At 45.5% G+C, this 27,169-nt stretch overlaps 1 protein-coding gene across 6 annotated transcripts in view; it reads right to left on the bottom strand.

The window, feature by feature from the left end:
* NUP107 (nucleoporin 107) overlaps positions 1-21,727 on the bottom strand; it is a 52,311-nt gene extending 30,584 nt beyond the window's left edge. Inside the window, exons 1-10 of one of the 6 annotated variants that reach the window (XM_075931457.1) lie at positions 21,377-21,727; positions 19,043-19,128; positions 17,591-17,680; positions 16,835-16,950; positions 10,491-10,626; positions 9,720-9,823; positions 3,122-3,249; positions 2,780-2,828; positions 1,556-1,627; positions 141-229 (exon numbers count right to left, since the gene is read on the bottom strand). In XM_075931457.1, coding sequence (XP_075787572.1) covers positions 141-229; positions 1,556-1,627; positions 2,780-2,828; positions 3,122-3,249; positions 9,720-9,823; positions 10,491-10,626; positions 16,835-16,950; positions 17,591-17,680; positions 19,043-19,128; positions 21,377-21,384 — 878 coding nt within the window. In that variant the 5' untranslated portion in view covers positions 21,385-21,727. The other 5 variants (XM_075931463.1, XM_006121584.4, XM_075931468.1 and 2 more) reach the window with 5 other exon arrangements.
* Between the last annotated feature and the right edge of the window lie 5,442 nt (positions 21,728-27,169).

Below are 27,169 nucleotides of genomic sequence, written 5' to 3'. Positions count from 1 at the left end.
TCACCAGTTTTTTAAAATCTAAGAGTAAACTTAACAGTTCTATCAACCATTATGGCTTTTAAAACTCGTAGGAAGTATGCAGCATACAGAATACAAGAGAAAATTTCTGAATGATCCTTAATGATGATCCAACAACTCACCAATATACAGATTTTGCATAGAACTCAATGTTGTCAGAGAAATCTCCAATTTCATCCTTGGCAATGCTCTCTAACCAATCCACCACCAGCTGGAATATAAATTTAAGCTGTTTTTTTAAAAACACACCTATTACAAATATAACATCAATCTCCCAGCCCCATCCTAGTCTAGTCATGAGCTGTACATACACATCTCCAAATCATTCCACTCCTCATCTAAGTAACTAAGCCCGACCGATTGCGTGTCCAATATCCACTTTTGTTAGCCATTCTTGTTAGAATTCCACTGGTTAGCAGCTTATCATGCTTCATATGTTGGCTAGTAAAGGATACCCCAGACAGGTAGCTTCAAGATTCCTAATCTTTTGCCTTTTTCATATTAACCTCAAGAATGTATCTGGCCTCCATCAGTGCAAACACAGACAGATTTCTGCCTTCATAAATGTAATTGTGCATATAATCCCTAATGAGGTTATATAACTAAGTAAAATCATTTTGGAGAAATATACAGTGCTAGAAGCAGTTTAATATTCTACATAGCTTTTGTTATAGTTTCTAACAGAGTATAATGAATACAGGCAGTCCCCGGGTTACGTACAAGATAGGGACTGTAGGTTTGTTCTTAAGTTGAATCTGTATGTAAGTCGGAACTGGCGCCCAGATTCAGCCGCTGCTGAAACTGATAAGTTTCAACAGCGGCTGAATCTGGATGCCAGTTCTGACTTACATACAGATTCAACTTAAGAACCCCAGGCATCCCCAAGTCAGCTGCTGCTGAAACTGATCAGCGGCTGATTCCAGGAAGCCCGGGGCAGGGGCTTCCTGTAGTCAGCCACTGGTCAGTTTCAGCAGCAGCTGACTTGGGGATGCCTGGGGCAGAGCAGCTGGGGTGCTGCTGGGTTGGTCCCGTAGCGCCCAGAGCGGTGCTACAGGACCAACCGGCAGCGCCCCAGCTGCTGTACCACAGGCGTCTGGAGCAAAGCCGCGGAGCACGGGGGCAGCGGGACAGCCCAGACGCGCCGTGGCTGTCCTGCTGCCCTCTGGCTACGCGGCTTTGCTCTGCTTTGCTCCCCGTCCCCCTGGTCTGCAGACCAGGGGGACGGGGAGCAAAGCAGCGGAACACGCAGGCAGCAGACAGCCCAGACACGCGTCTGGGCTGTCCAGGGGGACGGGGAGCAAAGCAGAGCAAAGCGGCGGAACACGCGGGCAGCGGACAGCCCAGACACGTCTGAGCTGTCCGCTGCCCGCATGCTCCGCCGCTTTGCTTCCTCTCCCTTGTCTGCTGGAGACCAGGGAGAGGGCCCCGTTCGTAACTGCGGATCCAACATAAGTCGGATCCGTGTAACTCGGGGACTGCCTGTATTTAAAGCTCGCTAACTTATCTATTCCCATAATATTTGGTCTATAAATCATACCTGGCTTTGTCGAACCAGTGAGTCCCTCTGAAACAAGATGCCTACAGCTGTCTTTTCACTAGCATTTAGAACCTATTTTTTAATAAAAATGTCAGAATGTTAAAGGGGGAAAAAAAACAGGAAATAAGTTAATATACACTGACCTGCTAAGTTTTATATCAGTAGCTTATTTAAAAAATACCGAATTATATCAAGAAAAAAGGATATACTTTCATATACCATAAAATAAAATTACGTATAAACAAATCAGTCCATAGGTGACGTTACAAATTAGATAATGGTAGCAAATACTGGTATACTTTGGATCCTAGTTAGGTTGCTCAAGTATGTATTTTACATGTATACAAAATTTTTTTAAAAATGGACACTAACTCAATGTTCTAGGTGCCCTCAAAATAAGCTACAAAATTAAAAACTGATCAGCACAATGTTCTGCCTTTGCCACAGAGATCTAACTTCACATAAAAACCTCACCAAAACTAGGATGAAAGAGGCTCTTGCTAAAATACAGAGGATTTCTTGGGGTGGATGAGATGGAGCAGAGGATCCATTTCTGATGGGAGTTTCATTTGGAAATATGGATTGGACACATCTCCTCAACTGAAGCAGTACTAGCTTGAGATATTTTATGACAAACATTATTTATAGCTACGAATTTTACAAAAGAAAAAGTTACTCCACTTAGTCTTTAATCTCTTTAAATATACTCTACTAGCATAGGCTGGAAACATTGCTTTGTAACAACAAGCAGAGAGAGAGATAAAGGACACTTTTCAAAATTCTTCAGTCTGCATTTATAAGAAAAATTAAGATGACAAGATGCCCCCTAGATCATTCAGATTACTTGAAGATGGAAAAAAATTCTCAACTCTTGACTATCCCATAGGAACACCATTATCTATGTCACTGGAACTTGTAAGAAATGGAGAAATAGCTACTTAGAACAAACTTTTCCTATTTGAGTGGCTATAGAGATGTAATCATATTTTAAAACCTATTTCCATCTTATTAATAAACAAACATTTAATCTGGTCCACTTTTCATTATTTATGCAGTTCAACTAAATTTATTAGACAATGAAAATCAAATCAGTTTAATTTTTGTTTACACTCCATTTACTTTCATGTTCTAAATGGTGTCTAGGTTGAAGACAAGTATATCTAGGTTTACAAGTTGTCCTTAAGAAAAAACAACCACCCCAAACCAAAAACAAAAACAGCTTACCGCAATTTCAAACATTGTTTCATCTTCTAGGACAGACTGTATTCTATCTCTAGATACCAAAGTACAAAATATTATTAATGGTTAATACGAAAGAAGTTAAGATTGTGCCTCTCCCAATGTAAAATCTTCCCTATAAATACAAATCAAATGAAAAAGCCACTAACTTATCTGTTCAGTATGGGGGTTTAATAAATACTTACACAATGACAACTCAATTTTGTCTTATGCACATTTATGCTGCATAATTAAAGAGCATTGCTTAGAGTACATATTTTTCCATGCAGAATATAAATCCAGTAGTTTGTATATCTAAGTGATCAACTTGTTGGCAAAAAAAATTACCTGTAAAGTGAGGACAGTAGTCTCCAGGTTACCATCTCTTGCTTGAGAAGCCACAGAACACTAGCAGTCTTTGAAAACTTCTGCTGTCCAGGAGTTGCTCGGTAAACTATTTTCCCCAGCATATTCACCTGATTTAAATAATTATACACAGTAAATTATTTTTTTCTATTGTGTTTCAAGCCACTGAAGCAGGGGTGGTGAACCTTTTTTCAGTCTGGGGCTGGATCAAAATAAACAGGCCTGTGGGCTGTAGGTTCCACATTCCTACATTAAAGCAATTTTCACATTATCCTGAGTATTCAGGATAATGTGAAAATTGCTTTAATGTAGGAATGTGGAACCTACAGCCTTGGTGCTTGGTTTAAGATCTTGTGTGTCTTTGGTTGGAAGCAGAAAAGCTAAGGCTATAGCTATATTACAGAGCTTGCAGGTGCATTATTAGTGCAGATACTCTAAATCAACAGGTGAGGTCTCCCTTTTACTTAGTTACTCCAGCCACCATGAGCATCATCAGCTATATTGGCAGAAAAAGCCCTCCCACCAACATAGCATGTCCATAGCGGCGATTAGGTTTGTGTAACTCAGTGGTTCCCAACATTTTTGAGTATACGGACCCCTTTTCAATCTATTAAAATTTTACGGATCCTCCTCCCTGGCGGAGGGGAAAAAAATAAGAGAAATATAAGGATCCGGCCCACCACTGTGGGCCCAATCCTTATTTTTAAATGGTCCATGCAGTACTGGCATGAACCACCACGGGTCAGCGGCCCACAGGTTGGAAACCGCTGGTGTAACTTACATCCCTCAGAAGGTGGCCCTTATTTATACCCCTGAGCTATATAACTTATACCAACCTCAAATGTAGAGTGTACATAGTCTAAGCCTATTAACTGCCTGAACAATTGCAATTTGTTAGTTCTAAGCATCATGATTCACCAACTGCAGGAAAAACATATTAAGACTCTGTTATGAGCGGTGTGAATCACTTATGAGGTGATAGCTACAACAAAACCTAATAGAATCTGCCTAGACACTAGCACCAGGTGGATGGGGTGGGGAGAAGGCTCCATTTTGTATTGATCAGATGTGTGCATGAGAGAGAACACACAAATTGAGAACATACTGGCACAACCAGGGACAGCTGCTTGTGAGCCTAGCGACTGCTCCAGTCACTAGGATGGGGCTACAGATGGTACAGACATGTGGGAGGAGCTGCCGGTGTGGGGAATTGGCTCCTGGGAGCAGCAGCCCAAATGCTGTTGCTTTCTCTGCTGCAGTTCCTAGTAGAGTGCTGCAGCTGCATGGATACTGATTGTGTGTCTGCGTAAGACTCTACCACTTTCCAAAGAGAAACTGTGATCTGGTCTTTCTGTGGAACTAAGACTGAGCAATGATGGCAATGCTTGCAGAAATAAAAACAAATAAAAGAAAACAAGACCTAGAGGCTTCACAAAAGGAAAAAGCACCATCTGGAGAATTCTCAGAAAGGGCAAAGGTGAAAGTTAAATCTCTGTTGGAGAAATTACTATAAAGTGTCCAGACAGGCCATGAAGTCCAACTGCAAAAGTCCTCAGGCTGGAATGTCAAGACATTTGCAGGGAATGAATTGTCCTGCCTGTAGGGGTAGAAAGTTCACCACCCTATCAGTGGGTGGTGAGATGTTATGAATTGGGTGAAACCTGGCAACAGGTAAAGTTAAAACCTTATTCAAACTGATGTGAGAGAGCAATCTTAAGTGAAGTGTGTGTAGAAACATTTATAGGGATACAGCCAGTCCCCAGGTTACGTACAAGATAGGCACTGTAGGTTTGTTCTTAAGTTGAATTTGTACGTAAGTCAGAACTGGTACATATTGTACCCCAGGTGTCCCCGATTCAGCCGCTGCTGAAACTGACCAGCGGCTGACTACAGGAAGCCCGAGGCAGAGCTGCTTTGCCCCGGGCTTCCTGGAATCAGCCGCTGATCAGTTTCAGCAGCAGCTGACTTGGGGACACCTGGGGTAGAGCAGCTGAGGTGCTGCCAGGTTGGTCCCCGCAGCGCCGAGTTGCGGCGCGGCGGGGACCAACCCGGCAGTGCCCCCAGCTGCCCTGTCCCAGGCGTCCAGATTCAGCCGCTGTTGAAACTGACCAGCAGCGGCTGAATTGGACACGCCTGGGGCAGAGCAGCTGGAGTGCTCCTGGGTTGGTCTGGTAGCGCCGACCCTTGGCGCGGCGGGACCAACCCGGCAGCACCCCAGCTGCTCGTGGGGACGCCTGGGGCAGAGCAGCTGGGGTGCTGCCGAGTTGGTCCCGCAGCGCCGCTCCTCGGCACTACTGGACCAATCTGGCAGCACCCCAGCTGCTCTGCCCCAGGTGTCCCCACGTCAGCCGCTGCTGAAACTGATCAGCAGCTGATTCCAGGAAGCCCGGGACAGAGCAGCTCTGCCTCGGGCTTCCTATAGTCAGCCACTGGTCAGTTTTAGCAGCGGCTGACTTGGGGACGCCTGGGGCAGAGCAGCTGGAGTGCTGCTGGGTTGGTCCAGTAGCGTCGCACATCGGCGCTGTGGGACCAACCCGGCAGCCCCCCAGCTGCTCTACCCAGGCGTCGGCGAGAAAAGCCTGGTCTGCTGGGGGGGTAGGGGGGCACACTAGCTGCACCCCCCCCAGCAGACCAGGGAGACGCGGAGCGGCTTTTCTCGCTGTGGAGGACGCAGGCGGCAGGACCGTGGCGCGTCTCGGCGGTCCCGCTGCCCGCGTCCTCCATGGCAAGAAAAGCCGTTCCGCGTCTCCCTGGTCTGCTGGGGGGGGGGGGGGGGGGGCGCTATCTCCGCGTCTCCCTGGTCTGCTGGGGGGGAAGCGCCCCCCGCGCCGCCGGAGGCGGCGACAGTGGGGGAGGCATCCCACACTAGCTGCCCCCCGTTCGTAACTAGGGGGTCCAGAACCCAGCATCAGGTGGATAGTGGGGGCATTTCACTGGGTGTTGTGAGCAGGTGAATGTGGGTTGATGAGAAAAAATAGAAAGTGAGAACAGACAAGAACAGAGAGACGCACGGGCCAAAAAAAAAAAAAAAAAAAAAAAGGAAGGAAGGAAGGAAGGAAGGAAGCCAAGCAGTAGTCATGAACATTATGACACAGGGAAATACAAACCAGATGGAGCTACTATGAGTGCAAAACTGGTTGCAAAATCGTTCCTAGACAATAGTTATGAGTGATGCAGTTAAGCTGGAATAGCATAATGAATGGGATCACACAGGGATGAGTTCTGGATCCAGTTCTGTTCAAGATCTTCATCAATTACAGGCAGTCCCCGGGTTACGTACAAGATAGGGACTGTAGGTTTGTTCTTAAGTTAAATTTGTATGTAAGTCGGAACTGGTATATATTGTAGGGGAAACTCTAGCCAAACATTTTTTTTAGTTTTGGATAGCATAGGGAAAGGTTAACTCCCCTCTAATGTTTGTTTTGCTGTCTGTTCCCCTGTTCAGAAGATTTCACATCTATTTCTGTCCCTGTGACAAACTCAGGACTAAAGGAGTAACTCATCAAATACCAAACAGCTCTGCACCATGCTTTGAGCTAATAGCTTTATTTCCACACACCACCCAGGGTTCTAGGAGGAGGGTCCTTTTTTTGCTAACACAATGAGGCCAGCACTTTGTTTGTTTTGGTGGAGTCTTTGTTTGCCCAGGGAGCCCAGCATGTATAGGGGGAGGAGGGGCGGAGAGGCTGCTTTTGTCTGCTGTTCGGCAGCCTGTTGCTCAGGGGAGGGGGCAGCCTGTTGCTGGCAGGGGGGGAGGAGGGAGGCGTGCAGGATGCGAGGCCGCGGGGGGGGGGGGGGGGGGCAGCGGGCGTGGGGAGGCACTTTTCCTCTGCCCGGCAGCTCTGCGGGATCCCTGTCCCTGTGGCCAGCTGCTGCAGGCAGAGGCCAGTTGGAGCCGGCCGAAGAGGAGGAGGAGGTGGATTCTAGGACCCAGGTGAGCGAGCCCCGGGGACGCTGCTGCGCTGGGGAGCCCGGCATGTATAGGGGGAGGAGGGGCAGAGAGGCTGCTTTTGTCTGTTCGGCAGCCTGTTGCTCAGGGGAGGGGGCAGCCTGTTGCTGGCGGGGGGGGGGGGGGGGGAAACGGGCGTGGGGAGGCACTTTTCCTCTGCCCGGCAGCTCTGCGGGACCCCAGTCGGAGCCGGCCCGAGGAGGAGGAGGATCCTAGGACCCAGGTGAGCGAGCCCCGATGTGTGGGAGTTGCCTCACCCCGTTCGTATCTAGGGATCCACGTAAGTCGGATCCACGTAAGTCGGGGACTGCCTGTAATTAGATGGTGACAGAGAGTACACTTGTAATGTTTAAGGATGTGGTTAAGGAGTGGTTACAAGTAGTTTGGATAGGACTGAAATTCAAAATGAACTGGACAAATTAGAGGAATGGTCTAAAGTAAACACGATGAAATTTAATAAAGAGAAATGCGAAGTCCTCCAGTTAGGAAGGAACAATCAGCTAGCATACATGCAAATAGGAATTGACTGTGTATGAAGTAGTATTGCAAAAAAGGATGAGGGGGGCACAGTGGCTCATTAGCTAGGTGAGAGTCAAGAGTGTTATACTTTTGCCAAAAAAGCAAACATTTCGGGATGTATTTATCACTAGGGCTACGTCTAAGCTATAAGATTTTTTTTGCAAAAACCCGGGGAGCATTCACACCTCAAATGTGCTCTTGCGCAATTAAATGGGTAGTTAAACGGCAGAAAAGAGGGCTTTTTCTGCCATAAGTAAACTTTTTCTGAGGCATAACTGCTTTTAGCACTACAGCCACTGCGCAAAAAGGCAAGTGTGGGCACAAGAAACCCCTATGGGAAAAAGCACAGGTGCTCTGTTGGCCATTCTGTGAAAGGCCATCAGAGCTTTCTTGCACAATAGCGTCCATGCAATGTGGACACTCTCTTGCGCAAAAGCACGTGGCTTTTGCGATGTGCTTTGAGGTGTGGACGTGCTCTTACACAAGAACTTTTTGTGCAAAAACTCTTGCACAAAAGGCTTCTTGCACAAGAAGCATGTAGCATATACGTAACCCAGGCGTATTGTAAGCAAGACTCAAGAAATAATTATTATAAGCACTCTACTCTGTGCTTATTAGGTATCAACTGGAGTTATGTCTAGTTCTGGGTGCCACGCTTCAGGAAAAATGTGGACTAATTGGAAAAAGTTCAGAAAAGAGCAACAGAAAACATGACATGAGGACAAATTGAAAAAAATGGGTTTGTTTAGTCTTCAGAAGACTGAGGGGGGACATGTTAACCATTTATTTACTTGAAAACTGTTCACAAGGATAAGGGAGAAAAAATATTCTCCTTAATCCTTAGGGATGAAATAGGAAGCAAAGGGCTTAACTTGCAGCAATTATGTTGGACAAAGAAAAAAAAACGTCCAGTTAAGCACTGGAGTACGCTGCCTAGAACAGTGGTCTCAAACTTTTTGGGCTCTGGAGCCCTTTACATGCGTAAAAATTTATGCGGAGCCCCAGCAGTCCACTGATTGTATGTGTTGTACCTATCCATGTTTCCAGTTTGCCAACCTCGCGGAGCCCCTGGAGATGTCTCACGGAGCCCTGGGGCTTCCGCAGAGCACAATTTGAGAAACACTGGCCTAGAAATTTGTGGTACGTCCATCACTAGAGGTTTTTAAGAGCAGGTCAGACAAGCACTTGTCAGATATGGTTTAAATAATGGTTCTCAAACTTCACTGCACCACAAATCCATTTCTGACAACAAAATTACTATATAACTCCAGTCCTATTGCCCTGGGTGGGGGTGGAGCTCAGCTTCAGCCCTGGGTCCCAGCAAGTCTAATGCTAGCCCTGGAGACCCTATTAAAGTGGGGTCACATCACACTTCAGGGTTCCACCCCACAGTTTGAGCTGCTGCTCTAGATAATCTTGCCATGAGTGCAGGGGACTGGACTAGACTTCTTGAGGACCCTTCCACTCCTATTAGTCCGAATACTCTATGACCCTGGGAAAATCTAGAGCAAGGGTGGGGAACCAAAGGCCCAGGTGCTGCCTAGATCTGACCCCCCCCCCCCCCCCCGAGGCTCAGGGCTCCCCCCAGCAATGGGGATCTCTCTCGTGCTCCAGCCCCTCTGCCATCCTCTCACAGGGCTGGAGCACACAAAATATACTAGCTTGGGACCTCCTAGGCTCTGGTGTGCGAGGGGAATGTGGGCAGTGCCTTTCTCCTTCTCAGTCGGGAGCCATGCCAGTGATGGTTTGGTTGGGTTTTTTTAGCTTCCACTTGTGTGCGGCCCCCAACTGATTTTTCTGAGGCTCCGTGGCCCTCAACCCCAAAAAGTTCCCCATCCCTGATCTATAGAGCACTTTTGGGTCTGATGATGGCTAAAAAGGCCTGGGGTTGTAAGTTAAGAAACTGCTTCTTTTGTTTTTGGTTCTCGTGTTAAGAAGAGAAGGACTTTGTACATTCGTTGAAAATGAACAAAAACTCCTTTGAACTCTTAACAGGGGTCTCAGAAGTTGACTAGCAGAGAGGTCAACTAGTTCAGAAAGGGGAAACATCCCTAGTTTCAGCAACACAACTCTTAAGAAAGGAAATACAACTTGAAATTCTTTACAATTTACCTGGTTATTACAAGTAGTCTCATACTCTTCTACAAGTTCAAAAACAGTAGTTGAAGTGTGCTTCAAAAATGAATGCAGAAAATCTGAGTACATACTCATAGTAGCTAGAAAACATTAAAGAAGAAAGAGTCATGATCGCATGCCATAACTTGTGAAAAACTGAACACACAAGAAATTTTCCTGAAGACTGATTAATTTAAATTTCTCTTTTTCAAAACTATTTTTCAATAAAATCTGACTTGCAGATCTTCTTTGGTGTCAACAAAAAAACAATGCAGACAATTATGTGAACTATGGGCACCCTGCACATTGCGATGCAAATTTACCGCCACAACTAAAAGTGGACTACATAAAAGGTAGATTCTTAGTGTTATAGATCTGAAGTCACACAGCAATTATATCACATATTTTGCTACAGATATAGTTGAACAAGGAAGTTTTAAAGATACACCAAAAGAGCCTAATTCAATAAAACCCAACTATTTTGCATCTTATAGCTGTAGAATTGGCAGACTACATGTGACTCCATGTTCCACAGAACTCTCTTTTCACTCAGTAATGACTAACAGGCTTCCTGATGGCAACTCCAGTCACTAGAAAGTTCACAGAGTATCATCTTCTCCAGCCAGCAAGAAGGAAAGGGAGGGGAAATCAGGCAAGGATATTCTGGAAAAACGTTATAGCACCAAAGCAGGACATACATCTAAGAACTGCAAAAAATAATAATTGCTTCATTTTATTTTGTTGTGAAAGCACAAAAGGTCATCTCACCAGCTTCTCCAGGATCATCCTCACGCAACAGAACAGCACTCATGGTGACATCCTCTGTCACATTGGACAAATCCAGGTTTGTGAACATTCCTGTATGCTGAGGTGAGTGTGCAGCTGTCCAGTTGCTGTCATCCAACTAAACACAGGGAAAAGAAAAAACAATTTTAAACTGCCAAGAGTTTTCAAGCTTTTCCATTCAATTATTTCTTCTTAGGGAAAATAAGCAGAGTAGCTCTAAAAACTATGATTGACCTTTAAAAAAGGTTCAACTTTGGATCCACCTTGGGTGACTAACCATGATTTTCTAATCTAATGTGAAGGATGTAACATTTCACACTCATTCTTAATACACATATCCTCCTCCCTATGCCTTATTATGTTAAACTGTAACTTAGTTTGAAGTTCTAAGTTGTGGGAAAATGGCAGAATAATTTAAAACTACAAGCAAGTTAAGATAGCTGTTGGAAAAAAGAAGTCACAGAACAGAGCTAGAAAGGGACGTAAAACAGAGATTGTCTGAATTAAAACTGTTCATTAGGAGTTTCAAGGCTTCTGGTGAGATAAGAAGATGAAGGGTATGTTTTAGGAACAGACCAACAAAATAAAAGGAAGTGTAAAAACTAGAATAGTGATAGAAATGTAGCTGTGTTAGTGTGGTGTAGCTGAAACAAAAAACAGGACTATGTAGCACTTTAAAAACTAACAAGATGGTTTATTAGGTGATGAGCTTTCGTGGGCCAGACCCACTTCCTCAGATCAAATAGTGGAAGAAAATTGGCACAACCATATATACCAAAGGATACAATTAAAAAAAAAGAACACATGAAAAGGACAAATCAAATTTCAGAACAGAAGAGGGATGGGGGGGAAGAGTAGGTAAATGTCTGTGAGCTAATGATATTAGAGGTGATAATTGGGGAAGCTATCTTTGTAATGGGTAAGGTAGTTAACGTCTTCGTTTAGACCATGCTTAAATTTGAAACTTTACGCCTCGAATGACAGTTCAGAGGATTCTCTTTCAAGTCTGGTGTTAAAATGTCTTTGAAGCAGGATGCAGGTAATCAAGTCGTTGAGCCAATGCCCTTTCTGGTTGAAATGGCAAGAAACTGTTTTTTCTTTGTGATCCTGTCTAATATCTGTTTTGTGGGCATTGATTCTTTGGCGAAGTGTCTGAGACGTTTGTCCAATGTACATAGCAGACCGACACTGTCGGCACATGATAGCATAATTATACAGTGAGCCCTCGCTACTTCGCGGTTCGACCATCGCGGATTCACGACTTCGCGGACTTTTTTCATTACATTATGTATATACGTGAATCCGCGATGGTCGAACCGCGAAGTAGCGAGGGCTCGCTGTATACATGTTAAATATACATGTCCCTACTTCGCGGATTTTCAACTATCGCGGTCGGGTTTGGAACCTATCTACCGCGATAAACGAGGGTTCACTGTATTTCTGGATGAGCAGGAATATATGTTCTTGATCTTTAACTCAATTGGTTAGGTCCAATAATGGTATCAGCAGAATGAATATGTGGACAAAGCTGGCAACGGGGTTGGTTGCAAGGGAAGGTTCCGGGGTTGGTATTAGTGTGGTATGTTGTTGGTAAGAATCAGTAAGGTGTTAGTCAGTGTGGATGTTTGTCTTGAGATGAGAATCTCCAAGTTAGAGATGTCATTCTTGATGCTTTTCTGTTTCTTGTATAAGATACTTATCAGGTGGTTCCTTAATTTCTTGGATAGTGAAAGGCAGAGTCTCTCACTATAGTCAATACAGTATGTTGATCTTAATGGATTGTTCAATGAGCCTAGGCTTATTGGTTAACCATGCACTTGGGTACATGTTAACATGCCTATTGCTCTCAAAAACAGAACAATGTAAAACTTGAGAATAGAGCCTATAAGCCTACTCTGTCCTACTTCTTGTTCAGCTAATCACTAAGACAATCAATTTACAGGAGATAGTGCTGCCTGCTTCTTATTTACAATAGCACCTAAAAGTGAGAACAGGAGTTTGCGTGGCACTTTGGTAGCAGGCATTGCAAGGTGTGCCAGATATGCTAAATCAGTGGTCATCAACCAGTAGATCCTGATCTACTGGTAGATCTTGGAGCCTCCAACAGGTGATCCTGACAGGTTTGGCCAGGAAGAGGTCAAGTGCTGGCACTTCAGCTGCTCCTCTAAGTATTGTGGTGTTGCTTCCGCCCTCTGCTTTAGAGCTGACCCCCAAGCCCAGGGAGCCTCTTGCTTGCTGTGCAGGGCACAGGAAGAAGAAGAGGGGTTGCTGATGTCAGGGTGCCCCTCTCCCTACCCTGTACCCCATCTCCACAGAGCAGGGAGGGCAGGGATGGAGTTTGCTGGCTGCTTTGGGGAGTGGTGCATAGCCAGAGCAGGGGTGAGCCTGCCTTAGTCCTCTGCACCACCACCCAGAAGTCACTTGTGGTAAGAGGTGCCCAGCTGGAGCCTACATTCCAAACCCCGGCCCCAGTCCTGAACCCCTCCTACACCTCAAACCTCTGCCTTAGCCCTGAGTCCCCCTGCACTGAAACTCCCTTCCAGAGCCCGTACTCTGAACCCCCTCCTGCACCTCAACTCCCTGTCCCAGGCTCAGCTCGGAACCCCTCCCACACTCCAAATCCTTTAGCCCAAGATCAGAGTTCGCATCCCCCTCCTTTGCACCTCAGCCCCCAGCCTGATAAAAGTGAGTAAGGATGGGGAAGGCAGGGAGGGTGGAGTGAGCAGGGGCGGGGCCTTGGAGAAAGGGTGGAAAGGTGGTGGGGCAAAGGTGTTTGGGTTTGAGGTGGACCCTGGACTGTATTTAAATTCAAAAAGTGATTGTGTGCTTAAGAAGGTTGGAGACCACTGTGCTAAATATTCTTATGGCACTTCATGCTTTGGTCACCATGCCAGAGTACAGACTTGCATGCTGACTACGCTAGTTAAAAAAAATTAAGTGTTGATTAAATTTGTTTCTAAACTCCACTGGGAAGAACTGCTCTGCTTTATCAACATTCTGCCATGTAATAGTCTCCAATGTAATAGCCTTGGACGATGGCCCAGCCCATGTTGTTCATTTTAAGAACGTTTTCTTAAAATCTGAGAGTAATGAGGTGTAGAACATGCTTTCAAAAGCCTTAAAAGAGCAACACCGATGCAGAAACTACAAAACCTGAACCACCAAAAAAGGAAGACAACTTTCTGCTTTGGCATCTGAATTGATTAAGATGAACATACTGTGTTGCAAACTGCTTTGGATCACTATAGAACAGAACCATAATCAGCCTGGAGACTGCATAATCCTCTGGAATGGTTATCAAAGTATGAAGGATATCAGAATCTTTAGTATGTCTGTCACGTAAATACGTTGCAAGGCTGGCTAATGGTGTCATGTGAACACCTGTTCTTTCAGGTGACAACGTAAACAAGAAGAAGGCAGCAGCATCTCCTGCAAATGTAAACTAATTTGTTTGTCAGAGCAACTGGCTGACCTAGTAGTAGGAGTGAGTGTACCTATATAACCTCTAAAGTTTTACACTGAATTCCTTTTTTTTGTACATTTGTAAGTTCAACTTTCATGCTAAAGAGAAACTGCACTACTGTTCTCGTATTAGGTGAATTGAAAAATAATATTTTTACAGTGAGAATATTTGTAAAAATATTAAGCAAGCATCGAATACTTTGTATTCTGGGTTATAAATTAATACATTTGAAAATGTAGAAAACATCCGAAAATATTTAAATGAATGGTATTCTATTATTGTTTAACAGCAGGATTGTGATTAAGTTTTTTAATCACTTGACAGCTCTAGTAGAAACATGGACTAAGGAAAAGACTTAAGTTTGACAGACATGGCAATCATTCTTTTTGATTATTTCTAGGGGAACATGTGGTAACTTACCCAGATAAGCACAGCAGCAAGACGGTTGAGAATGACCAAGACTGGAACTGTCACCACAAGCATTCTAATAACCATCACCATGGCTACCATCATCAACACTAAATGCTAGGTAGCAGCGACTTGCCATTAAGGCCTTTTTTTCCCTGACTATGAGGAATATTCTCACTGAACCAATGAGGTCAGAAAATCAGACATCATCCTCTTCGTGGCAGTATGTTAATCAACTCCTGAAATATGAACATAAGTCCTTGCTATTCTCCTATCCATTTTTCAAATTCCACACCCACATCATTCCTCCTGCCTTTCTTCTATCTTTGACTTTTTGCCTTCCAGCCAAATGAGGAAGGAGGGATGAGAACTACTAGTTTTAGGTTTGAACAACAGCCTAAATAATTTAGAAGACTGCGGTCTCATTTTTAAGAGACTGGCAAGTGAGAATTTATGCTTCAGTCACTTTCAGTTGGACATTCTGAAAGTTTTTCCAGGCTGACATGATAGAATCAGCCTAATTCACTGACTACAGTCAATCCCTCTGTTCCTTTCATATTTTCAGCTGTGTTATTTATTAAACAGGTTTTGATGAGAAATGTATGTGTCCAAAACATTTAAGGTTGTTCTTAATATGCTGTTGTCTGTTTAAAGTCTAGTTACCATCCTAACACAGCTTGATACAAATCATGAGTAAAAAGATATTCATAAATAAGAAATATACCATTTTCTAACATTCAAAAATGTACAATAGATGAATGAAAATATTAAGCAATATAACTGCCTAATAAATGTACATTGGTATTGGTATTTTTGCTCCTAGGTAGCAGAGAGATGTACCAACTCCAGCGTAAAAGCTCTATTTAGTTATAGTCATTAAAACTTGATTTATATCAATCATTTCGAGAATACAAATGGAAAAGTTGATTAAAATTGACTATTTTGAGGCTTTCCACTTGATGATTTAAGTAATTTTGGTTCAAAGCAAGCCACCCTGCTTATTTCAAAATGTACAGGCAGTCCCCGGGTTACGTACAAGATAGGGACTGTAGGTTTGTTCTTAAGTTGAATCTGTATGTAAGTCGGAACTGGCGTCCAGATTCAGACACTGCTGAAACTGACCGCCAGTTCTGACTTACATACAGAATCAACTTAAGAACCCCAGGCGTCCCCAAGTCAGCTGCTGCTGAAACTGATCAGCAGCTGATTCCAGGAAGCCCTGGGCAGAGCAACTCTGCCTGGGGCTTCCTGTAGTCAGCGCTGGTCAGTTTCAGCAGAAGCTGACTTGGGGACGCCTGGGGCAGAGCAGCTGGGGTGCTACTGGACCAACCCAGCAGCACCCCATCTGCTCTGCCCCAGACGTCCTGATTCAGCCGCTGCTGAAACTGACCAGCAGCAGCTGAATCAGGACCTGGGGCAGAGCAGCTGGGGTGCTGCCGGGTTGGTCCAGTAGTGCCCACGGGCGCTGCAGGACCAATCGGCAGCGCCCCAGCTCCTCTGCCCCAGAGTCCAAAACAAAAGCCTGGTCTGCTGGGGGGGGGGGGGAAGCACACTAGCTGCGCCCCCCCCCCCAGCAGACCAGGGACACGGGGAGCAGAGCCGCAGCGGCAGCGGGGTGCCGCGCCTCTGAGGCTTTGCCAGAGCAAAGCCTCAGAGGCGCGGGGAACCGCCGCTGCTGCCGCTCCAGTCTGGATGCCTGTGGTCTGCTGGGGACGGTCCCCAGCAGACCACAGGCACCCAGACTGAAGCCGCAGCCACGGGGGGGTCCCGCGCCTCTGAGGCTTTGCCAGAGCAAAGCCTCAGAGGCGCGGGGAACCGCCGCTGCTGCCGCTTTGACTGAAGCGGCAGCAGCGGCGGTTCCCCGCGCCTCTGAGGCTTTACTCTGGCAAAGCCTCAGAGGCGCGGGACCCCCCCGCGGCTGCGGCTTCAGTCCGGGTGCCTGTGGTCTGCTGGGGACCGTCCCCAGCAGACCACAGGCACCGGGTCTCATGCGGCAGCAGCGGGGGTTCCCGCGCTTCTGAGGCTTTGCTCTGGCAAAGCCTCAGAAGTGCGGGAACCTGCCCGCTGCTGCCGCTTGGGTCCCGGTGCCTGTGGTCTGCAGGGGACGGTCCCCAGCAGACCACAGGCACCGGCACCCAAGTGGCAGCAGCAGCGGTTCCCGCGCTTCCGAGGCTTTGCTCTGGCAAAGCCTCAGAAGCGCGGGAACCCACCCGGTGCCCCTGGTCTGCAGGAGACGGTCTCCAGCAGACCAGGGGCACCGGAGCAGCTTACGAACGGGGCTTTCTCGCCCCGACTTCCGGGGCGAGAAAGCTCCGTTCGTAAGTGCGGATCCGACGTAAGTCGGATCCGCGTAAGTCGGGGACTGCCTGTATGTAAATGCAGCAAGCACTTCTACCTTTTCATTAAATTCATATGAGCGAAGAAGGGAGAACAATATGCCCAATAATCTTCATACCATAGACAAAGTGCCAAAGAATCCAGGAGTATGTGTAAATTGAGGCGATTTCCCTCCTGTTCCAAAGATGGTAGACATATCTAGCTGCTTCGTGGAACCTCGTGTTTGTGGAGTAACTGAAAAGCAAAATAATATTTTTCTAAAAAGAAAGTTTAAGGCTATGGAGCTATGTTGCCAAAAATCAGTAACTGTGATTGTAAATGTACTTATATCAGTTAACTAAGAAAAGAGCTGAACTGTTTCTCTCTCAAAATTCAGGTAACATTATCCTTATTATTATTTGGGCTTTGGCTACACACAAAGAACACACTGTCTTTGTCCTAAAGGCCAGTGCAATATTAGACCAGGAAGGACAGCTTAAGGCACACGACTCCAGATATGTAAATAATATAGCTGGAGTTAACAGACTTGAAGCTGAGCTTGGCACTGTCTCCACAGCGGGAGGTGAACGGGAGCCAATGCACCCATTGGCTTCCCTTACTCCTTGCAAATTGAGGAGTACTGGCACTGACTGGGGGCACCCTCAGTGTTCAATTTAACAGGTCTTTACTAGACTGCTAAATCAAATGCCAGAAGATTGACCTTCAGCGCAATAAATACAGACATGGCCTATGACTACTACCTAGTCAAGTCTAAGATAAAATAGGACAGTCAAATAAAAATACAGAAAACAAAACATGTTTAGTGTTTGTATAATCACAAACTGAAATTAACGACACACAGAAGTGGAGAAGAAAGAAAGAAAGAAAAACTTACAAGACTGGCGAAGCAATGATCCTGGAGTTCGGGGAATCATCTGGCCTCTTGATATTCCATTTCCAAGACTGTCATCCAGTGATGTGAGAACTGGCGGACAGGTTAAGAAAATGTGCTCTAAACTCCATCTCAGATCTACTATATTGTATTATATTTTCAATATAAATAAACTCTCTCTGCTAATAGCATCTGTCAAGACTGTTCCCCACTCTGGCACTCTGAGTGCAGAAGGTGGGGGCCCACAAGAGACCTTAAAAATATTCTTGCCACTATAGGCTTCTGCTTAAAATCTTCCCAAGATCACAGATTTCCTGGCCTTGGGAGATAGACTGCCACCACCAAGTGAAAAACCCCTTTCTTCTAGATGCAGGAAGCAGTACTTGGAACTCCTTCCAGAGGGGTACCCCAAGCTCCAGTCCCCCTGCCACTCCACCACCGGGTTGGAGCATACATTATTTACTAGGCTGGGCCCCCACAGGTTCTGGTGTGGGAGGGGAACATGGGGAGTGGCTTTCTCCTTATCAGTCAGAGACCATATCAATGTGAGGGTTTTTTGTTTTTGCTTATCACGCGTGTGGCCCCCCAACCTATTTTTCTGAGGGTCTGAAAACCCCCAAAAAGGTTCCCCACCCATGCATCACAGCATCTTAAGAAATCCTTAAGATATCACAGGGAATGTCCACTTAGTCCACTAAATTTACCAAGGCTAAGAGATAATTCCTGTTAAAGAAGCCTGAAATATTTACCTGAGATTTAATAGCTAGAGGACTAAGGCTAAACCTACTAAACAGAGGCGGATAGTGAAGATGAGCATGCATACGAAGGGAAACTCACCATAAGGGATCTAGGAAGGTATTAGTACATCAGCCTTTGGCTAGAATATATCTGCTTTATCTGATATTTCATCCCTCACTGAAAGAAAAAGAACTTTCTATATCTGCTCTCTAATTACACAAGTCTGCTAATTGCTTGGGGGAGGGGAACAGGGAGAAGTATTCTCTGCTCCTCAACCATTTCCTCAATTTGTTTTGTGGTTCCCTCCTACTCAATACATAATTCCAGTGCATGAAGGCAAATCTAAAAGCAAACCAGCATGGAACTGACATGATTCCTGTCAAATTCCCTGCTGCTCTTTGGAATAGCGAAAAGGGTCAGCATCTTGTTAGTTTTATTCTGTTGTAGTCAGAGAGCTACCAGCAACAGCAGACATGTTGGGCTCCTTTACTCTCAGTGTCAAATTTTTAAAGTACACATTAATGTAACTTGTGACTTCAAATGTGTATTAAATTAAAGGAATAAGTTTTGCAATATTCTTCAACTGACAATTCAATTTTTGGAAAGTCTTCATTTACTGAACCCCAAATCAAGAAAAGTTAACTGTGGCATGAAGCAATCACAACTTTTATACCTTTTAAAACAGGACAGAAAAAAAGCTTGACAGAAAAAGGATACTAGAAACTCTTTTTTTAGAGCTCTGTTTCCGAGCAGGCCTGGTCACCTCTATATCTGGTGAGGATGACATTTCTCCAAATTCATTCCTACAAAACAGGAACACAGTTGCTACAGTTAAACACATTCAGATGACGTTTCCTAAAAGAATCAGAAGTGTAGCAAGTAACTGGATGGTACTAAATACAAAACCCAATTAAAAAAAGAAACTAACAACAAAAACTTAAAACTGAAATACCAAATACTAATATCTATCCAGAAATAGCCTTTATTGAAAAAAAAAGTCTTGTGGAATACTGGATTCTCATAATGCTGTGGAAGCTACAACCATTAGTCAGAATACTTTTGAGAATGTTGTGCAAGAGCCTTAATATGCTACATTTATGCAAAGGATTTGTTTAATCTATTTCTTATGTAAATATGTTCCATATTAGAAGCTACAGACAGAACACTTGGTAACTTCAGTTGTTTTAGACTAGGGATGTAAAATCCTAACCAGTTGGTTAACTGTTAAACATAATGTTTAACTGCTTACCCCTTTTAAGGTGGGACCACTCCAGCCTGTCTGCAAACCTTGTGTGTAACCGCTGAAATTTTCAGCAGTTACACAGTTACTTAATTACACGCATTTTAACAATTCTAGTGCACATAAAATTCATTCCACACATACGTGAAAAAAATTAGAAGGAAGTGCGTGCTATTATAAATTTGTAGGGCAGACCTGCCCTAAGCTGCCGTGAACCCTTTCTGTAATGTTATTTTAAATCAGATGCTAGCCTTTTCCATAGTCAAAATTAGACTGGCAAAAGTGAATATTTGCCTGAAATTCCAAATCCTGCTAATCTTCCAGTGTTAGATTTTTCTCTGGGAGAACGAGGAGTACAGGCTCTTTCAAAAGGTTCCCCCCACACTCCCAAAAGAACCGCCTCTAGACGGTGCTTTCACTTTCAAAAAACCCTTTTTCAAAAAAGCACTCAGACACCATTATGCAAATGAAGTGCAGGATATTTAAATTCCCACTTCATTTGCACTTTTGATTTGCCTAAATTACATACCTCTTTCGACAGAGGGATGTAGATTAGACATACCCATACAGAGGTAATATGTCCTCTGTGCTCCTACTTGGTATCCCCCCTACAAGGACTGCATTTGCCCTTTTAAATAAATTAAAAACACATTAAAATGTTCAATTAATTATCACTTATGATTCTTAAGTCCTCTCAGAGTCCCTGATTTCCAGAACACAAATCCCAATTTTTCTAGTGTGACCTATACCCTTGGTCCTAAATATAAGACATTGCATTTAGCTGTATTAAAACATGTAACAAGATGCAAAGACTTGAAGTTGAAACAAGACAAATTCAGAGTAGAAATATCTCCATTGTTAAAAAAAGTGAGTGGTATGTGACCATCAGAACAATTTACCAAGGAGATTTGTGCACAAAACAGCCACAGATAGTTGAATCTGCACCATGGAAGATTTAAAAATCAAGACTGGCTATTCCTCATCAAAAAGACATGCTCTAGCTCGACGGGAGCCACTGGCCTGGCAGCAGCAAGAATTACTGTGAAGAAGTGTCAGAGGTAGTTTAAGTCTAACTTGCCTGGACACTCATTAATGGATCTCAAAGTCACCATATTATTTCAAACCAATTTCAAAAGCCAGCTCAAGAGCAGAGCTACAAAACTTATTTTCATTTACAAGTTTGATTCTTACCACGTTCCACATCCTAATGATAAAAACCAAACAAAGGGTACTTAAAATGAGTACTAAATACTCTTACCAGCTTCATGCAGCATGGACACTCTAATTGTCAATTCCTCCCTCCCTTTTTTCTCCTCCTCTCCCCCCCCCATTCCCTTCTCTGTGCTGTTTGAAAACTAGACCCACCCCTTAAACTCCACTGAGCTGTGCGCCCGATAGCTCATGACACCTCCCACATGTTTTGACAGGCGCTAAGGTGCTGCAGGACGCTAGGTTGTTTTTGGAGAAGCCCTGCGGCCCGAGTGACGCGGGAGGGCAGGCAGAGGAGCACAGCAGCCCTTTCCGCTCGGGCCTGGTCAAACCCCCCCCCCCCCGCCCGCATTCACCGCTCTGCCCGGCCCCGCTCCTTACGGCTCCGGCTCTATTTGCCGCCACTCCCGAGAGAGCCGCAGGGGGGCGGGTCTCTCTGCAAGGGCCCCAAGAGCCTATTCCCGCCGCTCGAGAGCCTCAGGGGAGCGCCAGGCCGCGGAGCCGGTGGGGGGAGGGGAGACTTGGGGGTCCCGGCTCGGGCCTTGGCTCCCTCCGGGCCAGGCCGGCCACTATCCCGAGCCCCGCTAGGCTGCCGCGCTCACCTCTCCATGGCCCGGACCCGGAAGCGCGTGCGTTCCTCGAACCGGAAGTTGAACGAGGCCGCCCGATTTGACGGGGAAAGGGCGCGCTTACATTGCGCAGGCGCGTGGCGGCTGCCCGGAGCTCGCAGCCCAAAGGGATCGAGGAAGGCAGCGCGCGCCGCCGCGCTGGGATTGCGCGCGCAGTCCTGCCGCAGAGATCCTGGCGCCTGCTGCTCTCACAGCCCCGCCGGCTTCCCCTCCGCCGCGTGGGAGCTGCCCGCTCGCCAGGCTCTCGGGCTTGCCTGGGCAAGGCGCGCTCCTGTTGGTTTCAGCACAGGACCTGATCTTGGATGAATGATTCCCTGCGAATGCTCGGGCCATGTGGACACTGGGAGATAAGGGAGACTCTATGATGGTCGGTCTCTGGTCACCGGTTCTGCAAAGTCCAGAGGTCCGCGTGCTCGCCGTGGGGAAGATTTGGATGTAGTCGGAACTACCTGCCCCCGTCAGGGACTCCGCCGTCCACTCGGAGCACGATGCACCGTGTAGCTTTGTATTCTGGTCTCTGCTCTGGGTGCCCGCTGTGATCAAAACTGTGCAACTGGTGGTTATGGGTTGATGTCAGCATCCCATCATAGGCTTGTCTAGTCCCTGCCCATGAGATCAGGGCGAAGCAGTCTGTTCCCACCTTTTTCTGCACTGATTTCCCATGCAGATGCCATAGCAGTGCGAGCATGGTTTACAACAAACCATAGTGATGCTGATGTGTGCCGTGGGGCACCTAATGATGTGCGCAGTAATGGCAGATTGGCCACCTGGTTTCCTTGGAGTGCGGCCAACAGTAGTGGCAGTTTCTCAGCTCCTAGCTTTCACTCAACTGCTTCTCTTTGGCCTTTGAGGGAAGCATGAGACAAGGTGCTGGGAGCAGCCCTTCGTTATCCTTTTGCACAGGTGGAATGAAGGTTTTTTTTTCCATAAGCAGTGAAAATAACGTTTCTTATTTACTGTTGTGTCCCCTGAGGAGGGGCTCAGGGCAGAGGAAAGGGGGAGGTGTGATATGACAATGCTCCTAAGAATTGAAAGTGGGGTGCAGTGTAGGGGGCTCAGCAGGCGGTGGCACTGTTGTGGAAGATAGCAGGAGCTTGGGGCAGGGGGAGGAGGCTGGTTGTGAGAGGGTCCAGGAGTCAGGGTTGGAGGATGTGGGGGATGCAGAAGTCAGGGCAATGGGGGTAGGGGGAGGAGAGTGTAGGTGTGATTACAGGGGGGTCAATGGCACTGAGGCATATCTCCCAAAGGATTGCTATGGCCTGGGGAAGGTCAGTGTCAAGGTCTCAATCCTATAAAAACATTCAAAATGGCCAGTGTCTCAGAGCTGGTGACAACCAATGTCCTGAAGAAAAGGTTAGGAAGGGCCTACAGAAACTAGAAGTTATTGCCAGACCATAGGAATTATTGCTGGGGGCTCAAGTCAATCAGGCTATGACCAGATACAGGATAGTATGCACTGGAATTACAGAATGTAAATGTGGCTGCACTGCTAGAGATGGGTTCAGGTAATAAGTGGATTAGAGATGTAAGCAACTAGTCGAGTCACTACTCCACTAGTTGCTTCCTCCCCCCTTGCTGCCTCTATATGAGGCGGGGGGGAAGAAGGGAGGCCAGGGGGGGGAAGAACAGGAACCAGTGCTGGGGGGAGCTGGCTTAAAAACCGTCTCCCCGCAGTACCATCTATGGGGGGGAGCAAGGGGGGCGGAGGCGAATCGGGGAAAACAGCAAGTGCGGGGACTCAAGTAGTGCCCACTTGCACCGGGTCTGACTGCTGCACTTCAGCCTTTTAAGTGTAGCAAGAACCCCATACTGCCTGAGTTCCCACTTGCCCCAAGTTCCCCACTGCCCCTCTGCCTTTTAAATGTAGCAAGAGTCCCTCGGGGCTCTTGCTACGTTTAAAAAGTGGAGGCGCAGTAGTTGGAACCCTCTACTGTACCTCTGCCTTTAGATGTAGTAAGAACCCTGCAGAGCTTTTGCTACATTTAAAAGGCAATGGCGCAGCTGGGATTGCAAGCGCCCCCTCCTCCCCCCATTGCTTATCAACCAATTGAGTACTCGGAAAATCCACTGAGTACTAGATTAGCTGATTAGTCAAAATGTAATATCCCTACAGTGGATAAATGACACTTAGTTCAAAAGAAGAGAAAGTCATCTTTGCACCTTCTGAAGCAGCAAAAAAAGCAGGCAAATAGATTTCTTGCTAGTCTGAATGAGCTAGAGGAGGAGGTTATGGATTGTAAATTTATGTTGAGCAAAATGATCACATCCCAACACAAGCCACTGGTACAGTTTCAACTGACAAATGGTCCTGGCATGATCTTTGTGCCAGTGAGACATGAACAAGGATACAGAGACTGTGTGGGGTACTGTTGATAAGTTTAGGGAAAGAGCGGAAAGGTTTGAGGCAAAAGGTACACAAATTGTAACAGCAGAATTAGAGTGGTCTATCTAAGAATGTTTTGATCTGAAGTTAAACAGCTGGGGAGACCAGTGTCTCATGAAAAAATAGTTTAACAAGCAAAGAAAAAAGACCTCTTTGGAAGAACACATGGCCACATATAGAACTTCCAAGCAAGCAGCCAGTCAGGAACCCTAAATTTAGATAAGCTCTATGAGATCAACAACTACTCTCAAAAAAAATATGCAGTCATATGAACAAGGAAAAAAAAAGGAAGGAAGGGAGGGAACATACCATTCATAAATATAGGGAGCAGACCTCTTGTGATAGAAGACTTGTAAGTAACAGTGAAAACACTGTGATATACTTAAGATATGCTACACTACCGTAATGTGAACCAATTATTATGGATGTTGATCTCTGAGATGTCCAGGCTGCAGTGCAGATGATGTTACCTGGAAAAGCAACAGGACTCAACAAAGTCACAACAGAAACCATCAGAGCCTTGAGAGAGGTTGGCAAATGCTGATTCATGTGAGTCCTGTATGCAAATTGAAGAGAGAAGAAAATCCCAACAGAGTGGAGACTAATTGGTACTAATGTACAAATAAAAATGTGACACATAGGGCCAGAGTACCAAGGAATTAAGCTATCATCCCACTGCATGAAACTGTCCAAAAGAGCCAAATAGTTGAGTGCTTTAGTTTTAGAAAAGTAAAAATTACGATAGATGGTGTAGTCATTGCTAGACAGCTGGTCGAAAAGAAGCTGGAGGGAAACATAGCATGGCTGGGTTTGCCTCAATTGGGGGAACACGTCCAAGAAAGCACCTGAGTTGGCTGTTGGTGCCACTGCTACAATGCAATGGGGATAGTAGCGGATTTTGTCCATATGGTGATGGGTCTACTCCTAGGGGTTACAGAACTCAATGGCCTTTTCTTTATAACGGACAGACAAAGATGCTTGCAGAGTTTTTAAAACTATTAAGTCTAAAATGAAAATCCCAACAGAGTGGAAAATTATAAATAATGTAAAACAAATTATTATGGTAAGGGCTGGTGGCCACACAAGAATGGACTTCATTGTGCTAGACTCTGTACAGACACAGAATTTTGTTTGTGAGCTGGGATTTAAAGTATGGATATGAATATATACCCCTTTTCCACCCAAGAAGTTACCAGTTATTACAAGTTGTAAACTCTGTTAACCCCTCCCCCCCTTCTATTTTATCAACAACTCATTATGAAACCAAGTGAGCATTTCTGCAAGATATGAATACCTAAGAGTAATAATTCACATCTTAGTCTTCAGTTGGGGGCTAGAAAGCATTTTACAAATAAAGCCTCAAACACCTATGTGAGATAAGTAGACAAACCAAATTCAGTGTCGTAAGATTTTAAAAATAATTGTAATGATTTCAGCTATTTAAATCTGAAATTTCACAGTGTTGTAGTTGTAGGAGTCCTGACCCAAAAAGAGTGTTGGTTGTATGGGAGGGTTGTGGTCAATGTTCCCTCTAATATTTTCCATCCATGTGCAGATTTTTTCCATGTGCAGAATAAATTTTATGTGCACTGAGGCATGTGCAAACCTGCACCACCAGTAGAAACACAAAACCAAGCTGTGGGCACTCTGCTAATCAGCAGGGTGGCATTTGGATTTCTCCTGAGCAGTTGCACAAGTGCACATCTTTTATAGGGAACACTAGTTCCAGTAATACTACCCTTATTTCTGTACTTCTGCTGGTGGCAGTGCTGCCTTTGGAGCTGGGCAGCTGAAGAGAGGCAGTTGCTGACTTAGGGTACGTCTAGACTACATGCCTCTGGCGACAGAGGCATGTAGATTAGGCTACCGGACATAGTAAAATGAAGCGGCGATTTAAATAATCGCTGCTTCATTTAAATTTACATGGCTGCCGCGCTGAGCCAACAAACAGCTGATCAGCTGTTTGTCAGCTCAGCACAGCAGCCATGTAAATTTAAATGAAGCAGCGATTATTTAAATCGCCGCTTCATTTTACTATGTCCGGTAGCCTAATCTACATGCCTCTGTCGCCAGAGGCATGTAGTCTAGACGTACCCTAAGCGTCCAGCTCTGAGGGCAAAGCTACCACCAGCAGCAGCACAGAAAGATGGTATCACCACATTACTTCTATGCAGCTAATTGTAGAGCTGGGCCCTCAGTCATTAGCCACCACTGTCCAGTCACCCAGCTCTGAAGGGAGCAGCAAAGTAGTAAGTGGCATGGTATGCTACTGCCACCCTTAATTCTGTGGTGCTGCTAGTGGGGTGCTGCTTTCAGACCTAGGAGCCAACCCAACAGCTGTTTGTTCTCTGGTTGCCCTGCACTGAAGTCAGCAGAGAAAATAGGGATGCCCCCCTAAAATAACCTGGTGATCAATGTTCACTAAACTTTTCCATCCATGTGTGGAGTACATTTTTATGTCCAATGATGTATGTGTGAATGTGCACCACCAATAGAAACACAAAATATAGCTGTAGACACTCTGCTAATCAGCTGGGTTGCCACTCAACCAAATGGCTTACAGGAAACACTGTTTGTAACCCACTAGCAACTCCCATTTGGGGCAAGCCCCCCAATTTGAGAAATGCTGGTCTCCCCAGGGAAATCTATATAATATAGAGCAGCAGTGCTCACAGGTATGTGACTCAGCAGCCACATTTGCAACTAGCATTAACCAAAAATGCCCCATGACTATTGGGTGCGCTGTGTTCCACTTCACCACACAGTATTCAGTATGTAACTATACATATAGGCTGTGTCTACACTGGGCCACTTATTCTGGAAAAGCAGCCGCTTTTCCGGAATAAGCTGCGAGCTGTCTACACTGGCCGCTTGCTTTTCCAGAAAAGCAACGACAATCTACTCTAAAATAGTGTTTTTCCGGAAAAACTATGCTGCTCCCGTTTGGGCAAAAGTCCTTTTCCGGAAAAACTGTTCCAGAAAAGAGCCAGTGTAGACAGCACAGTAGTCTTTTCCGCAAAAAAGCCCCGATCGCGAAAATGACGATCGGGGCTTTTTTGTGGAAAAGTGCGTCTACATTGGCACGGATGCTTTTCCGGAAAAAGTGCTTTTCCAGAAAAGCATCCTGCCAATGTAGATGTGCTTTTCTGGAACTACTTATAATGGAAAAACTTCCGTTTTAAGCATTTCCGGAAAAGGGTGCCAGTGTAGACATAGCCATAATGTAGACTAATGTTTTCAAATACATGTTCAATTTAATTTTTGTTGTATTGAGCTAGCTTATTTGTGTGAGGGGTTCACAATGCTGGAGGAGATCCCTGGCTGGGGAAGACCTTTGGAGTGCAGGAGCATGCTCAGGGCAGAATATTGGGGCAGAGGTGTAG

The sequence above is a fragment of the Pelodiscus sinensis genome, chromosome 1, assembly GCF_049634645.1.
Source record: "Pelodiscus sinensis isolate JC-2024 chromosome 1, ASM4963464v1, whole genome shotgun sequence".
In the NCBI taxonomy this organism is placed as follows: Eukaryota; Metazoa; Chordata; order Testudines; family Trionychidae; genus Pelodiscus; species Pelodiscus sinensis.
The sequence above is the reverse complement of the archived record's forward strand: the minus strand, read 5'-3'. Positions and strand labels throughout refer to the sequence as shown.